Raw genomic sequence first — 15,312 nt, forward strand, 5'->3', positions numbered from 1 at the left:
CAATCAGACGCTCTCCCCCGACATTATCCCGGGCCGATCAATGCTTGGAGGGTCTCTCTAGGCATCTTTCAGGAAAGGATATTCGGCTCAATTGAGCTGGACATGAACTACTCCGGAATACATCGAGAATCGAGATGACCGACAGGGAATCTTCTATCGTCCAACGCTGTGCGACCATAACAAAGCGCACTACTCCTGCTATTCAGTCATGCGAAACGATCAGATGAACAGTATCCACCAATAATGACTGCCGAGCCACCGGTGCAGAAGCTCGTCCAGGGTCCATTCTTGCCCCCAAACACGCGATGCCTCGATGTCTCACTAGAAAATGGAAATGCAACCGTCGGATCCACCGGTTTATATTTATCTGTCTCGGTCGCTTTCCACCAATCGGCTGCATCGGGACATCTGAGGGTTTTGATTAATTGTGGGTTCCTCGGCGGTCTTTGGATTGTACAGTTCACTGTGTCTGATTGTTTGACTGCCTGTTGACTGTGGCTGTTCCACATAGAACGAAGGTGCCGAGTAAATACGAAACTCCTTGCATATCACAGCAGCCCTATGGGCAGGCATATGGCAGGGTCTCACGGACATTCCTTGCTGGAGAGGTCACATCTCGTCCATGAAATCAATCAATTATTGGAAATTGTGATTTCACAAATCAAACACTCAGAAATTACATTTATAAGATTGCACTGAATGTGAACTCATTTTGATTTTGAATTCTCGTTTGTCTTTTGGTATTATGGAACGGGACTAATCTGCCTGCCATGGAAACTGGTCATAGTCTGCGAAAAGGTAAAGGACAATATAAGGTATATTGGAAACAATCAACTCGATACGTGGCACTCCGCCTAAGTAGGTAAGATCCTTGCAGAGAATCAGCGCGGAGATACTTCAAGACACATACGCCGTTTTCCTAGAAGTAAAAGTGTTCAATAATTCATCACTGGGCCGCCGGGACCAGGACCAGGCTTGTCCTCAAAGTTGGCTTCGTGTCCGCCATAGTCATCCAATGACTTGTAGTTGGGAGGACCAGCGTCGCGTCCACGACCACGGCCACGGGCACCTCCTCGGTTGGCATGTCCTCGTCCGCGCGGACCCGAGCCACGGCCACGGCCACGGTGGGATCCCCGACGAGGGCCGTCGTCATGGTGTCGGCTGTTGGGTCCGTGACGATTGTACGGATGCGCCCTTCCGTGAGAAGGCTCATCGTGCGTGTTCTGATGGCCATGAGCATAGTCATCGTGATCCTGCCGATGACGTCTCTTGTTATTCTTGTTCAAGAACTGGCTCTCCCACTCGCCCTCGTTGGGGTTCTCCTCTTCCACACGCAATACTACTTTCTCCCCGACGACCGTCTCGAGCGTCAAGGCTTTATCAGCAGAGACGGGTTGCCAGTTCTGGATCTTGCCGGCATCTATCGGTCGCGCGCCTTTGCGCACCGCCAGCACCACCACGGGGGATGGGTTCTCGGTGTAGTACTTTTCGGTCGCCGGAACGGGCGTTAGCCGGGCAGCCCAGACCCGGTTCTCGAAAGCTGCAATTCCGGTGACCTGCCAGCTCAGTTTCTTGCCGATGCCACCGACCTTCTCTAGAATAGACCGAGGGGCGGGCCGTGGGGTGATTAGTATACTGTTAGCCATGTACTTCAAGTCATTGGATTCAGCAAGCCCCGAAGGCAACATGGGTGTCAGAATCTGACTGATCAGACGACTAGAGTCTGTATTCGATATCAGATAGCCAGTGTAGAAAATAGTCCGCTTAATACGGAGCCGACCGTACGGGGACTTTGCTCCGTTGAGGGACGGATTGCGGGCCACAAGGTTGTGGGAGTTGATCATACGCTGCACTTCGGCGGTTTCAAGAACGGGCGAAAGATACATCGATCCCTCGGCTACTTGAATCACCTCCGCGTTGATAGGTCTGCGGGAATAGGGTGTCGACACGCCCTGGAATCTCCGGTTCTGGTGCTCAAAGAAATCTCGGAAGTGTTTGACACTGAGCGAATTAGAAGCATCCTCACGGGAAGGGTTGGCCATCGCACTCACTGCTTCACCCGATCCTCGTAGACGCGAATCTCGTCGGCCTGTTCATATGTGAGAACGAGATCTTCAAGGAAAGATTGCTTGAACTCCATGGTCGTTGAGAACCGCGCGTTATTGGGTCCAACTTCGGGCTTGAGACAAATCAGGTCAAACTCAAGTTTTCTACTGTCCACCATGCGTCTAATCAGGTCGGAGAATCCGCTCTCACTCCGTCCAGTAAGGAGCACCGTGAGAGCGTCTTTCTGCTCCATACTGAGCTTGACCAGTTGCACCTGCGACGAATCAGCCATTATTCCCAGCGTCTATAGAGCGGACTTGGGTCGCACAATCTGCTCGTTCCACCATCCTTCCCAGGCGCGAGGTTCTTCTTTTTCAATGCCATCCCCCGTGGCGGCAAGGAGGTTCGGGTCGTGCCACCATCCTCCGTTTGCAAAGCTCTCGTAGGCTTGCAAGAACCCGATGGTCGGGCCATTCCATATTTGTGGGTTTGGGAGTGGGCTTAGAAACACTGCACGGTATTAATTCCCAGATGTGCCTATTTTATTTCCCAGTTTTATTGTTCCTTACATGTGTTGTCGAAATCATAGACGTGAATCGCTTTCACCTGCGGTACGGCTAGAGACCATAGAAAGGAACTATGTTAGCGAGGCCACATCCACCATATGACACAAAGTAGATAAAAAAATAAAAATGGGATGTCTCACCGGGCAAATTCCTATTGATGATCGACCATCGTCTCAGACCTGTAATAGTGCGTGAGGGAGACCGGGGAAGGTCCTGGGCCAGAGCCCCGTTTGCCTGACCGCGCGACATGGCGGCCGACTCCTGGCGAGACGCGTTCTCTGCCACGACAGCTTTCGCAGACCTCATCTCTTGCAGACCATGGGACTGGCGATCAAACGCTGCGTCGGTTAGTGCATTGCTCGAGGCGGTAGGCAGTGTAGAGTGATGATCTCTTCGCTTGCTGGCGGGCGTCGGGGGAAGCAAGCGGCGGTTTCGCCGCGGAATTTTCGCCATCGCCGACCACAACGTGACTTCCTCCGCCAACACCCCGACTTGCCTGATGGGCCTGAACCGGATTCCCATCAAAGGTCCTGAAAGGCGTCTCTTTCCCTCGCGCGTTACTCAGATGCCGGTCTGATGTCTGACGATGTCGACATACAGCAGGAAATTCTGCAACGGACTCTGCAGGAGGTAGTGCAGGAGGAGGAGAGTGACGAAGTGGCTAATCCATGCGTCATCTGTTTAGAGCCCGTCTCAGAATGCGCTCTCGCCCTGCCCTGTCAACATGCCAACTTCGATTTTCTTTGTCTACTGAGCTGGCTGGAGCAGCGACGCAGCTGTCCCCTATGTATGTCTTCAGACTTTCCCTGCTAATTTCCCTTCGTGTGTGTTCTAACTTCCGCCTAGGCAAAAGTGACGTCGAATCCGTGCGATACGATCTCGACAATAGTGCAGGTCCAAAGATCTACCAGCTTCCTCCCCTTCCTCCACAAGCTGCAGCAGGCACTAGTGCCTCGTCATTCGATACATTCAACTCTCACCAACGATCATTTGCATTCCGCGGATCTCGCCGCCAGCGACGCCCTCCAAGCCCACGACAGCAACCACCCGACGACCCCCTTCTACGCCGACAAGATGTCTACCGCCACCAGCTATATTCCCTTCGAGTCGGTTCGAACCGCATCTCGCAATATCGTGAATTCACCCCTGAAATGTTCAATCGCGACGAAGGACTGGTCTCGCGCGCCCGCAAATGGATCAGACGGGAACTAAAGGTCTTTGCGTTCCTGAATCCCGAGACAGAGACAGAGACAGAAACGCAGTCCCAGACACAGACGCAGACAGGTTCACATCGCGGACGGACGGCTCGTCCTGGACCACAGAGGCTGGAGAGTCGTCGGGGCAACAACGCCGAGTTTTTGCTCGAGTATATCATTGCCATTCTTCGCACAGTGGATATCAAAGGCAGTGCTGGTCAGGCAGAGGAGCTTTTGCGAGACTTCCTGGGGAGGGACAATGCGCGCCTTTTTCTGCATGAGCTGCAGGCCTGGCTTCGGAGTCCATTTACCTCCCTCGAAGATTGGGATCGCAATGTTCAGTATGATAACACTTCGAGATCGGGTGCTAGCAGTACGAGTACGGCTCGTCGAGATCCTGTAGGTTCCGATCGAACATCGACTCCGGTGTACCGAGGCCGTGGTCGTGGTCGCGGTTACGGTCGTGATCGTGGCTTTCGCGGAAGAGTATCCAAGTCTCACTATGCACGAGGTCGGCAAGCTCAGGGCGGACCGCAGGACGCTTCAGCGCAGGCACGGCGCATACAACACGCGCGAGATCGATACATTCCTGATTAGAGATTTACTCTTGTCTCCTTGGGCCTCATGAAGTTGATGATTTGTATGATATGCTTTAGAATTATGTATATAGACCAGCGCTTTCTGTGCGGTGGGAATATGGTATGAAAAGATGAATGCTCTCGGATCGTTGCTCATTAAAATGCCTGTAAGCGGATATCTCATCTGCGTCTGCCAAAGCGACCCGCGCCTCGGCCTCTGCTGCCCCTGCTTCGAATCTTCAAAGATCGATAGTTTGCATGCGCTTGCGGATTGACCTTCCTCTCGCGCGGTTTCTTAGCCTCAGTCGCCTTGGCCTGAGGTGGCGGTGCTTTCTCCTCGCGAGCTCGCGGTTGAGGATCGGGCACGCCGATGGCCTCTTTCATCTTCTCTGAAAAGCTCTTGCTCTTTGCCGCCGGCTTAGGCTTCTCTCCGTATTCGGGGTCAGAGTCAAGATCGGGTTCCGACATTGTGTGCAGCGAATCGATGTCGTCGAAGCCATCGTAGTCGAATTCGTCGACGTCTTCTGTTCTACTCGGTCCCTGTGTTTCGGGCACTGCCGCAGGCTCATCCTGTTGCCCTTCGTCGTCATCATCCTCTTCGGGCGGTTCTGGCGAATGTGGCTGGGGCTGGGGTTGTGGTTTCACGACGACCGGCTTCATATTCACCCTGCGCGTTGTTCGCTTCTGACCCTTCTTCTTGTATGGTCGTCCGTTGAAGGTAGTTGGCGCTTGGCTATCATTCACTTGGACGTTCTCCGCAGCCGCTTCCTCGGCCTCAATCTCATCCAGCACGTCCATATCGTCCTGCATCCGCTCATCTTCCATATCGCGCAGCCCTTGTACTATAGCCGACAGACCCCTTCCGACGAGCTTCGGCGGTTTTCGCACAGCCATGGGGCTAAACCCACCAGCATTACCGGTGGAGTTGGAAAGGCCGTACCGCCCCGAATTTGACCTTCTGAGGAAGGACGGTGTCTCCGACCCCGCCGGCTGCGCGTTCTCGACATCGGCGTGCTGTTTCCCAGCGTCAGCGTGCCCTGCATCGTCCTCACCCTCCACCATCGCAGCATAGCGCAGCGTCGTCGGTGTCGCGAACAAAGTCGAAAGCATATACATCTTCCCAGACGACGCAGGCGTCCGCTCCCCTCTCGGACCATCGTCTTCCTCTTCCTCCTCGGCAATCGTATCCATAGTCCTCCGCTTCGACGGCGTCTGAGCGTTCGCGCCCTGAACGCTCGCTATTCTTGTCGCCGACGGCGTCGCCGTGCTCCCGCCGGATTCTGAAAGCAGATCGAACAGCCCGAGCGCTTTCCCGTCGCGTTGGGGCGTGGGACCGATAGCTGCCTTCAATGGCGATGCCTGCATGTGCGCCGACGGGCTGAAGAGTCGGCGAAACACCGACGGCGAATCGTAAGGGTCGATTTGTGATGGATGCGTGCTGTCTTTTCGTGACTTGGCGGGTGTCTCGAAGAGTCCTCCCCTCGTTGCTTTGCGGGGGGTGGTCGCATGGTCGCCAGTTCCTGGATCTGTGGGCGATGCGTGCTTGCGCTTCGTGGGACGATGTTCTTCGGGCTGAGGCTGGTGGGATCGGTGTTTCTTCTCGTATTTGGTGGACTTTTCGAGGGATTTGAGTCGGGAGTATTCTTTGTATTTGGCGGCTGCATTGGAAAGGGGGTTAATCGAGAGGAACAAATGACCAAAAATATTTCTTGTTCCTAAAAACAGGATGAAATAAGAATAGATAGATAATGTAGTCATACCTATCTCCGGCTCCTGCTTGATATCATTCCGTTCTGCTTTCCGGCCTTCATTTGCCGCTGCAAAGGCTCTCTCCCATTCTTTCAGTTCGGCGCGTAGATTGCCCGAGAGCGTCGCGATTTCGGAGACGTCGACGTCGGCCATTATTGCATGTTGGGACGATAAGAAGCAATGGAAAGAAGTTGATAATAGTCAGAAAGAAGTAGCCAGTGCGCAGGTGCTGGAATGGCAATGCTGGCGCAAGGAGAAGTCAATGCAAGACAGCGCGGCCCCTCCGTCGCGCACGCGAAAATCCAATTAACGCGGGTTGGGCGCGGGTGACGTAGCGTGTTCTGCCACGTGATTTTCTTCTTCTATCTACTGAAAACCATGATTGTTATTGTATTAGTTTCAATATCATTATTGTAGTATTCTCAATCTATTATATGCAAATTGTATCTTCAGGCCCGCTCAATGCAATTTCCCTGCTCTCACCAACTCGTCAACCCGCGTTGTCTATCAAACCCTCCTCTCAACTGCGACTCAGGATGCACCACCTTCCCCTGTAGAAGGGTATATTTAACCACGCCCTCGCAATGCTCGGGTTTGATTCTCGCCAGCCAAATCAACTGCTCCTCCTTCTTGCGGTATATTAGAACGTTAGCCGAGAACTTGTGGCCGCCGACGTGAGACACGAAGAAGATGCCTACGCCGCCGGGCCGTTCGTCATCCGCGTCTCGATAGAGGCCTAGCGGTCGCAGATGCCGTTCGAGTTCTCGCTTGATTAACGGTGCCGTTATGCCGCATCGTGCGTCTCGTCGCTTGTGAGAGCAGAGCAACACCACGTAGTCATATTGGCAAGGTCGCGACGGTAATCGAGACGTGGCGGGTTGTCTGTCGGCGCTGGACTGGGGGGCATCGATGAAGCAATCCACGAGCTCTTTGACGTCGTCGCTTTGGACGGAATCGACGAATGTGAAGGAGGGTAGAAGCAGGACTGTGCTTCCCGGCGGTGTCTGGGTCTCGCTGTCGGTGTCATGCTCTGGTTCCTGGAGATTCGATGCGGAGACCATAATTCGCTGGGTATTCGGGTTAGCGAAAGGCAACAGCAAAGGCTTGGTAGTGAAGCTTACCCCATGTTTGGATTTCACGGAGGCGCGATCAAACGCTTCCATCAAGCTTCCTCGTTCTTCCTCTACGTGCTGCTTCCAGTCGGATTTGCCCGTCGCTACTAAGACATGGGTGTTGACAGGTTTCAAATGTCCGTAGAGAGGAGTCAAAGATTCGATCTTGACTTTTGGAGGGAATTGTGCGGTGCAATCCGCGCAGTCTTTCTTGCAGTCTGCGCCATCCTCGGCCGGATCGACGGTAGGGAAGAGGTAGTTGTTGCGTTGGATGCCACTTAGCGACAGAAGGGAACGCAACATGATGGAGAGAGATAGTAAGAGCAATAAAATGACAAGAGTATGTGGAGAACAGTATTCTCGGATTTATTTCCCTTTAGCAGAACTAGAAGAAAAAAAGCCTGTCCGACGACATGACAGACAGTAAGGCTGATATACTCCCATCGGACAAAGAACTCGGAGAGCGCCGAATATGCCGAGACCGAAGCCCGAGAGACGATGCGACCGAAGGATGCATCAGAATGAGTCGAAATGCTTGCATCTACCGTGCATGCTTACTGTAGTACGGTATATAAGCATGTTAGACGCAGCTGGTGATAGGATAGCATATGGTTTGAGTCCATACTGCATACGGAGTACTCAGTACTGCATCTCTGGGAGCTCTCCTCGCATCTCTCCCGCTCGGCATTATGTCGGAGATACCATGACAGGCCAACGAGGACTAGATTAAGTCGGAGAATTTCATGTCTCAGACTTCATCTGGTGCCATTCATGGATGTTGAGATTATCTTGCAGCCTAACAGGCAGCGAGAAGAGTGAGTGACAGGCACCCATCCGATCTTTATCAATCTCATTGTGAAACCCCCTCCGGCGTGGATTACTCCATGCGGTCAATTCGCCCGTGGGGCCACACACGTAATTCAATTCTTCTGCGCTGCGCCGACGATTCTCCACTGATAATCGCTCCCAACCGAATGGAAAAATAAAATTAGAGGGGAAAAAACGACCAAAAGAACCATGACGGGGATGTGCCGCCATCAAAGTCTCTTGGATCCGCCCCTTTCCCTTTCTCCGTCAACTTCAATAATTCCTCGGGTGCCACCATCATGACCGACGACCAGCAGCATCTGGGGGCTCCTGATCCCGAGCCCCAGCCGGAACAGCGCGTGCGGAAGAGGCGGCGCCGTACCATGGCCTGTACGCAGTGTCGCAGTAGAAAGCACCGCTGCGATCGCGAGTACCCCGTCTGCGGCCGTTGTCAGAAGAGCAAGTCGCCCTCCAGTTGCACCTACGAAGATGGCTTCCTTTGGCAGCAACCCAATACGGTTGCATCGCCCGCGTTCTCCGACCGAGGTTCCACAGCCATGGCTCAATTGCCCCGAATCGATCGGACAAGCGCTGCCCACCCTACCCCGGACTCGGCGATAAGCTCGCTGCCCTCTCGGCCTTTCCCGAGCTTGACGGGCAGGAAACCCGGCGAGGAGAAGCGAGATCGTTTTCTGGAAACCGTCTTGGGCGCCCCTAAGGCCGCCGTGAACCAGGAGCCCTATGTGAACACCGAGGTGCTGCAACGCCCGCGACCTTCCTCCGAGAATCGTCGGGCGGCACCCTCGCGCCCTCTCGAAGATAATGACAGTCCTCCCTCTCCTTCGCGGCAGTTGGACCTCATGCCTCGCATCATGATGCGGGGGAAGGAGACCAAGACGCGCTTCAACGGCTCGGGGATTTTCGCCAATCTCATCGCTCAGGTGGCTATCTCTGTCTCCTCCCGTGATCTGTACGAATACTGAGTCTCACAAATATACTGACGAGTGGATAGTTTCCCGACATCAAGTCATTTGCGGAAGAGATTCGAGTGGCCAGTCCTCAGCTTTCGGCGCTGCGACCAGATCTGTCCCGGGTGGCGAGGGGTCTGTGGAAGAGGAAGCCCCTCAACACGCCCATTCCCATGCCGGACACCACTTCTCTAACAAACATGCTTCCTTCGCGGTGGGTTGTCGACGAGTTGGTTGTTCTCTACCTGACCTACATCGAGTCCACCCACCGCATCCTTCATGTTCCCTCCTTTCTCAAGGAGCTGGATGAGTTCTGGGCACAGAGGGAAAACCCGGACCTCATCTCGCCGCACTTCGTCGTCCAGCTGCTGTTAGTTCTAGCGTGCGCTTGGGACCTGGCCGACTTCGACTCCCTGCAGGCGAAGAATGAATCTACGCTGGTCTGTTACACCGCCATCGAATGGGTGCTCCATGCGGAAAAATGGATCGAGAACGCACATATCAAGCGGCCGGAGATAACAACGCTACGTCTTTCCATTCTCTTGGTTATTGCGCAGATTATCCACGGCATGAATCGGAGTAAAGCTTGGCTCACCACGGGGACACTGGCTAAGCAGGCCATGCTAGCGGGTTACCATCGTGACCCTAGTCGGTATACCAAAATTTCTATCTTCAATAAAGAGATGCGCCGGAGAGTCTGGACCACCATTGTGGAGCTCGATCTTCAGATATCCCTGGAGCGGGGGATGCCGCCTTCCATCCAAGAAACCGACTACGATACGCTTCCGCCCTCAAATATCAACGATAACGAGATCAACGAAGACACGACTGAGCTTCCGCCGGGGAGGCCATTGGACGAAATGACAGACTCGTCTTTCCAGTCTGTACTGACGCAGTCGCTACCGCTGAGGCTGAAGGCGTGTGAGTTGATGCATTCCCCTCGGATCAGCTGCCGCTACGATGAGATTCTCCGCATGGACTGGGAGCTGAGCCGATATCTCTCGAACATCCCATCCTGGTCGATATCCGGCGTTGAGGATGTCCAGACACAGCACAAAATCACATTAATTAAAGCTCTACTGGAGACCAAGATTGCCCAGAGCTTGTTGTCTATCCACACCCCGTTTGCCATCGAGGCACAGCGGGAACCTCTTTTTGCTGCCTCCGCTCGCAGTCGTCTTGAAGTAGCCACTATGATTCTGGTCACCCAGCGACAGTTATACGAAACGTCGAGGCAGTTATCCCTCTGTAACATAGGTGATTGGACCATGCAAGCCTACTGCTCGATTTGCCAACTTCTTCACGCCGGGAACGAAGAAAAGAGTGAGTATATTATCAATCTATTTCATTCCCTGAAATCAAGCTGACTATCTGAACAGCCAATTCTTCGTGCGGCACGTCTCTCGCTCGCCTGCTACCTGGAATGCCGGAATCTCTGATTTCGTTGGTGGAGACAATCTTGATCTGTCTAGAGGCACGGCTTCTGCTCGTGGTCAAAGGTGCCAAGGAATACTTCTTCATGTCGACAATTGTGGCGTTAGTAAAAGCGAACCTTTGGCCGGCGCAAGCGAACATGTACAAACAGGAGGTTGTGGAAAGAGTGATCTTCTTCGCGCAGACGCTCTTCACGCGCCATGCCAATTGCGCTCATTTGGGTGATTGGGGAATGGGAAGCTTCAAGACCAACCAAGTGAGTCTTATGATCTCTTCCGTCCCACCTTGGCCCAACCAGTGCGCTAATCTTGTCCTTGAAAGGTTCCCAGTTTAAACGCCAATCCTGGCATGGGGCCATCGTTTGTCCCTGACTTCAACATGTTCCAACCGACAGCCGAGTTCAATATGCTAGTAAGTTGTCATATACCAGACCTTGCCGAAGACGGCTCTGACCTGTTTCATCACCAGCCGTCTGGAGAATTGGACCCATTTCTGGATGCCTTTGACTGGACCGATTTGACAGGAATTACTTTTGAATGATCGTGAGAATAGCAGGTGGAGCTTTCCGTGAGCTTGTGTTTACCACACCCGCAATTCTACAATCAATCTAAATTCGGAGCCAGGGGGGAATGGCTCGGGAATGCCCAACACGATAATTGGCTCGCATACACCACCACCCTTGACATCCCTTGATTTTCCATCCCCGAGAAAGGAGGATGGTCAAATGCCTAGAGGTCTACGTTCAGGAAAGGATATCCCTTGACCTGCCATTATCGGTGTTCTGTGGTCCCTGCAACACTGTCTATCATGCTTCTTCCGACCGGGGAATGTGAGTCCCTGTTATAGGACATTCCCAAGCCCGAGTTCTAGTGGAATGCGACACTCCTCCCTTCCGCTCGTCTGCTGTATATATAACGAGAGAAACCGACCTGGCGACAGCTCTGCTCGGTCCTCCCAAACTATCTCTAATTTGATACCATACTTGCCTCCACTCCTACCAATCCAAACCTAATCAATTAATTCCTTCGGATCAAACAATCTATCCACAATGCTCGTCACCAAGGTAGCTTCCCTCCTCGCCCTCGCGGCCTGCGCCGTGGCCGCCCGCAGCAGCAAGCAAACCATGTCGGACATCGACAACATCTCGAACAACGTGGACCGGTTGAACGGGGCCCTGAAGGACTACAACGGCGGCATGGTCCAGGCGCTCCCCGTTGCCTACGCCTTGCGCGACACGACCAACAGCGTCAGCGATGCCCGCGCTCACGTGGAGGGCAACGAGCCCTTCGCCGACGAGGATGCCGAGGCGACTCGCAAGGCCTGGGAGCAGCTAGAGCCATCCATCGTGGAGACCGCTCGTCTGGGTGCTGAGAAGGTGAGTTCAATGATAAGGAGTGTATTGCATATTGAATTCAAAAGTTAACTCGGACGCAGGCCCCTCAATTCAAGAAGGCTGGAGCTGGTGGCGTAGCTAGCAAGATGTTGGGCGAGCTTGACGAGGAGCGAAGGGGCTTGACCAGCGACATGCAGCGGATGTCTGAGTCGGAGTACCAGAACTTCCAGCCGCATAACGAGCGGATCAACGGGGCGTTTGACGACCTGATGAACACCTACAACAACTAGGTTTAGGGCATTGAACTTTTTGATGGGGTGGGATTATCATTTAATATGTGGCTGTTATGATTGAGTGGTGGATACTTTTCTAATTAATTGAGTTTCTCTCTGTTCGTGATAGATTGGCGCAATCTGCGTGAGCGGCATAATTTATTGGATCATCGCCATGTTTCCAGTTTGAAGTGCTAGAAATCGAATTTTAAGCCAGGTCCTGTCAACCCAAATTCGGATTGAGTTCAGGGGGCACTAGCTTTCGTGGATTGGCTTTAATTCTGGGTCCCCCTTGGTACTCTAGAACCAAGAGCTTCGAGGACCAGGGATGCATTCTCCACCGGATTGGCATGGTCGATCATCAACATTAGGGTTTGGCAAGCATCCGAAGCCCGAACGCCCCTTGATAACCTCCCTGTTCATGATGGAGATCCTCAATGCTGATCGTTCGCTTTTTCTAAGACATATTCCGGTAGGTATACTAAGCCCTCTTTTCCTGAGCTCGTGTAGAATTTCGGGGTATATAGTTATCTACTGCCATTGACCTCACTGAGACTAATTGGACCATTCAGATGATATTTATTGATGGATGCTAGATAGTTGGTCACAAGAACCTAGCTATGACACGATTTATTGAGACTCGGCAGTGCAAAGAGGCCAAGACTAGCCACCTAGCTAGATGTCTCACTGACTCCTCAGCTGGGGGTTTCAATCAATAGACTCGTATAGTACGGAGTATAAACTGCGTGCAGCGTGGATATACTTCATAACAAGCATCTGGTAGGGTGACGTCACTCGCTGTGGTCCCACTTCACTGTCTCTCATTGGCTGCATGTGGTTCTGGACCGTCGCGGACTGTCCTGTTTGGCTTGTTTGTCTCAGTCCTTCCAGGCAGCAGGAAAGCAGTGCCTCAGGTACGTGAGCGCTCTGTAGATCCTCTCGCTGTTTAGTGTGTCCAGTGTCCACCGTCATCCAATCCCTCCGATCTTCGTCATGTTGATGTAGCCCCTATCAAGGCCCCGTTGAGAGAAAATCATGTTGGTCCTCGCCTCCCCCTTATCAATTGGTCTTATCGATAGACGCTGTGGCTAACGCAAGTTTCACCCACATCCAGTGCCATTTATCTCAGTCGGCGTCCTGTTTTCTCTCCACCGGTTCTTGATTCCCAGAATCCCAATGTCTTTTCGTCGCCAGTCCACCTTTCCTTGATATAATCTCATCCCTCTGAATCTATCTGTCCTCGACAAATACAGCCCAGGAACACGGTTGAGCTCCATGTGCGTAGAGGACGACGTCAATGGTACAACTCCGACTTCTATCGCTATGGCTGGCGCTGGTGTGTTTGGTGAATGCCATCCCAGCCGACATCCATGTGTCGGATCCCCTGAAAGTATTCTCGCAAACCAAGGATTACCCGCTGCCGAACCAAAGCAACATTGCGGCTCATGACCCCAACATTCTGCGGTACAACGACAATTATTACATGTTCAAAGGCGGCATGTATCTGCCCGTTTTCAAATCAGACAGCCTCGGGGGACCTTGGAAACGAATCGGAACGGTCTTCGATGGGCCCAGTGTCATCCAGAAACAGAACCGCACTCGCCCCTGGGCCCCCACCACCGTCGAGCGCAACGGGCGCTTCTACTGCTTCTATACCATCAGCAAACGCGGAAGCCGCGACAGCGCCATCGGCGTCGCATCGACAGATTCCATCGATGATGGGTCCTGGACCGATCATGGTGCTCTGATCAACACGGGAGAAGGGCCGCAGTCCCACATCTACCCGTACACGGTGTCCAACGCTATCGATGCGGCTTTCATCACGGATCAGGAGTCTGGGAAGCCGTATTTGCTATACGGCAGTTTCTGGCATGGGATCTTCCAGGTCCCGTTGAGTGATGATCTCCTGTCGGTCGAGCATCCCCGCCGTCCTGACGCTAAGAATCTGGCCTTTCTGCCGGACCGCAAGGTGAAGCCGCAAGAAGGGTCGTTTATGAGCTATCACGAACCATATTACTATGTCTGGTTCAGCCAGGGTAAATGCTGCCATTTTTCCCAGGGTTTCCCGAAGATGGGACAGGAGTAAGTGCACGGGTGTTCTGAGGGGTTTTCGTAGACTAACGACTTGCCCAACAGATACAGCATCAGGGTTGGACGATCTAAGAACGTGCGAGGCCCTTTTCTGGACAAGGACGAACGGAGTCTTACCGACGGCGGTGGCACGGTAGTCTACGGGTCAAACCACGGGGTTGTATATGCGCCTGGTGGGATCGGAGTGATGACCAGTAACTCAAGCGACCCCGATGTCATGTATTATCATTATCGTAAGTCGCCTATCTACGGTTGTTGCCAACGACAGCTGAACTGATGGGTATAGTGAACACGTCCATTGGACTTCGAGATGGAGTAAGTTAGTGCATTCTACATTGATATTAATTTGCTAATTTTCAATCGTAGCAAGCACGTCTCGGCTATAGCTGCATCGACTATCAGGATGGATGGCCGGTAGCAAAGTATGTGTCTATTGCAGAATTCATTTCATATGACTGACCCGTGTTAGAGCATGCAAAAGTCGCGGATCGATCGTGCGTCCTAATTACACGTCCACCTTCCTTGCTGTTTTGTGTATGTGCTGCTTGGCTTTGATGCTGCTTACCACGCGTTTTACTGGATCGAAGCTCATTTTTGTGTTTTTGCTCCTAGTCACCGGGGCATTTCTGTGGTTGTACAGGTGATGGATCACTGTCTTTCACGTTCATTCTTTTTACATCAGTCTGCATAGAGTTCATATCATGTACAGCGTGCAAAGATATCGAGGAGTCGGCGTTCGGGTTGAATGTACATCTGGCGAATACCCTGTTACAAAGCAGTCATTTCTATCTCTCTGCTTCTTTCTCTGTCTTCATTCTTCATACCTCACTTTTACCCTCCATTCACACCAAATCGCCCTTGTGATATACGACGACGCATCGCTCAACAAAAGCAGCACTACGCTACCTCAGCCATCCCATTCTTCGTCATTACCTGCGGCGACTTGACCGGCGCATCTTGAATCCCACCCCCTGATCAAACGACAGCGTCTGAATTTCTCTATGCTGAACAGCTCAGTAAGTATCTACCCTGCCCTACCTACTCACCAACGCCTAATCAAATCGACTCAGAAAATGGAACACTGAGTTGATCACCTTTCACAATATTAAACATCGACAGGCACATATGATAGATCCTCAGATGTATATACAGTGTCTACC

The 15,312-nt window shown here is 52.7% G+C and overlaps 7 protein-coding genes across 7 annotated transcripts; 4 read left to right on the top strand and 3 right to left on the bottom strand.

Moving 5' to 3' along the window:
• Positions 1–935: 935 nt before the first annotated feature.
• On the bottom strand, positions 936–3,065 carry LDX57_004576 (rRNA 2'-O-methyltransferase fibrillarin-like protein; the record flags this gene model as incomplete). Its single annotated transcript, XM_046086245.1, has 5 exons — positions 936–2,001; positions 2,052–2,320; positions 2,375–2,556; positions 2,616–2,663; positions 2,753–3,065. 5 exons carry the CDS (start codon positions 3,063–3,065, stop codon positions 936–938), a joined length of 1,878 nt encoding a protein of 625 aa, XP_045942208.1.
• Positions 3,066–3,188: 123 nt separating this feature from the next.
• LDX57_004577 (RING finger domain protein) lies at positions 3,189–4,405 on the top strand (the record flags this gene model as incomplete). The annotated part of the gene is made up of 2 exons (XM_046086246.1): positions 3,189–3,399; positions 3,459–4,405. 2 exons carry the CDS (start codon positions 3,189–3,191, stop codon positions 4,403–4,405), a joined length of 1,158 nt encoding a protein of 385 aa, XP_045942209.1.
• A 161-nt stretch (positions 4,406–4,566) lies between these two features.
• Positions 4,567–6,288, bottom strand: sld2 (the record flags this gene model as incomplete). Its single annotated transcript, XM_046086247.1, has 2 exons — positions 4,567–6,044; positions 6,147–6,288. The coding sequence occupies 2 exons, from the start codon at positions 6,286–6,288 to the stop codon at positions 4,567–4,569; spliced, it is 1,620 nt and encodes a 539-aa protein (XP_045942210.1).
• A 326-nt stretch (positions 6,289–6,614) lies between these two features.
• LDX57_004579 (sucrase/ferredoxin-like domain-containing protein) lies at positions 6,615–7,550 on the bottom strand (the record flags this gene model as incomplete). Its single annotated transcript, XM_046086248.1, has 2 exons — positions 6,615–7,202; positions 7,257–7,550. The coding sequence occupies 2 exons, from the start codon at positions 7,548–7,550 to the stop codon at positions 6,615–6,617; spliced, it is 882 nt and encodes a 293-aa protein (XP_045942211.1).
• An 803-nt stretch (positions 7,551–8,353) lies between these two features.
• LDX57_004580 (putative C6 transcription factor) lies at positions 8,354–10,790 on the top strand (the record flags this gene model as incomplete). Its single annotated transcript, XM_046086249.1, has 3 exons — positions 8,354–8,995; positions 9,067–10,345; positions 10,402–10,790. 3 exons carry the CDS (start codon positions 8,354–8,356, stop codon positions 10,788–10,790), a joined length of 2,310 nt encoding a protein of 769 aa, XP_045942212.1.
• Positions 10,791–11,504: 714 nt separating this feature from the next.
• On the top strand, positions 11,505–12,079 carry LDX57_004581 (cell wall mannoprotein 1 family protein; the record flags this gene model as incomplete). Its single annotated transcript, XM_046086250.1, has 2 exons — positions 11,505–11,831; positions 11,891–12,079. The coding sequence occupies 2 exons, from the start codon at positions 11,505–11,507 to the stop codon at positions 12,077–12,079; spliced, it is 516 nt and encodes a 171-aa protein (XP_045942213.1).
• A 1,279-nt stretch (positions 12,080–13,358) lies between these two features.
• On the top strand, positions 13,359–14,796 carry LDX57_004582 (endo 1,5-alpha-arabinase; the record flags this gene model as incomplete). The annotated part of the gene is made up of 6 exons (XM_046086251.1): positions 13,359–14,143; positions 14,198–14,385; positions 14,439–14,467; positions 14,519–14,574; positions 14,622–14,686; positions 14,765–14,796. The coding sequence occupies 6 exons, from the start codon at positions 13,359–13,361 to the stop codon at positions 14,794–14,796; spliced, it is 1,155 nt and encodes a 384-aa protein (XP_045942214.1).
• Between the last annotated feature and the right edge of the window lie 516 nt (positions 14,797–15,312).

Source organism: Aspergillus melleus, assembly GCF_016097325.1.
Source record: "Aspergillus melleus strain CBS 546.65 chromosome Unknown contig2, whole genome shotgun sequence".
NCBI classification, from domain to species: Eukaryota; Fungi; Ascomycota; class Eurotiomycetes; order Eurotiales; family Aspergillaceae; genus Aspergillus; species Aspergillus melleus.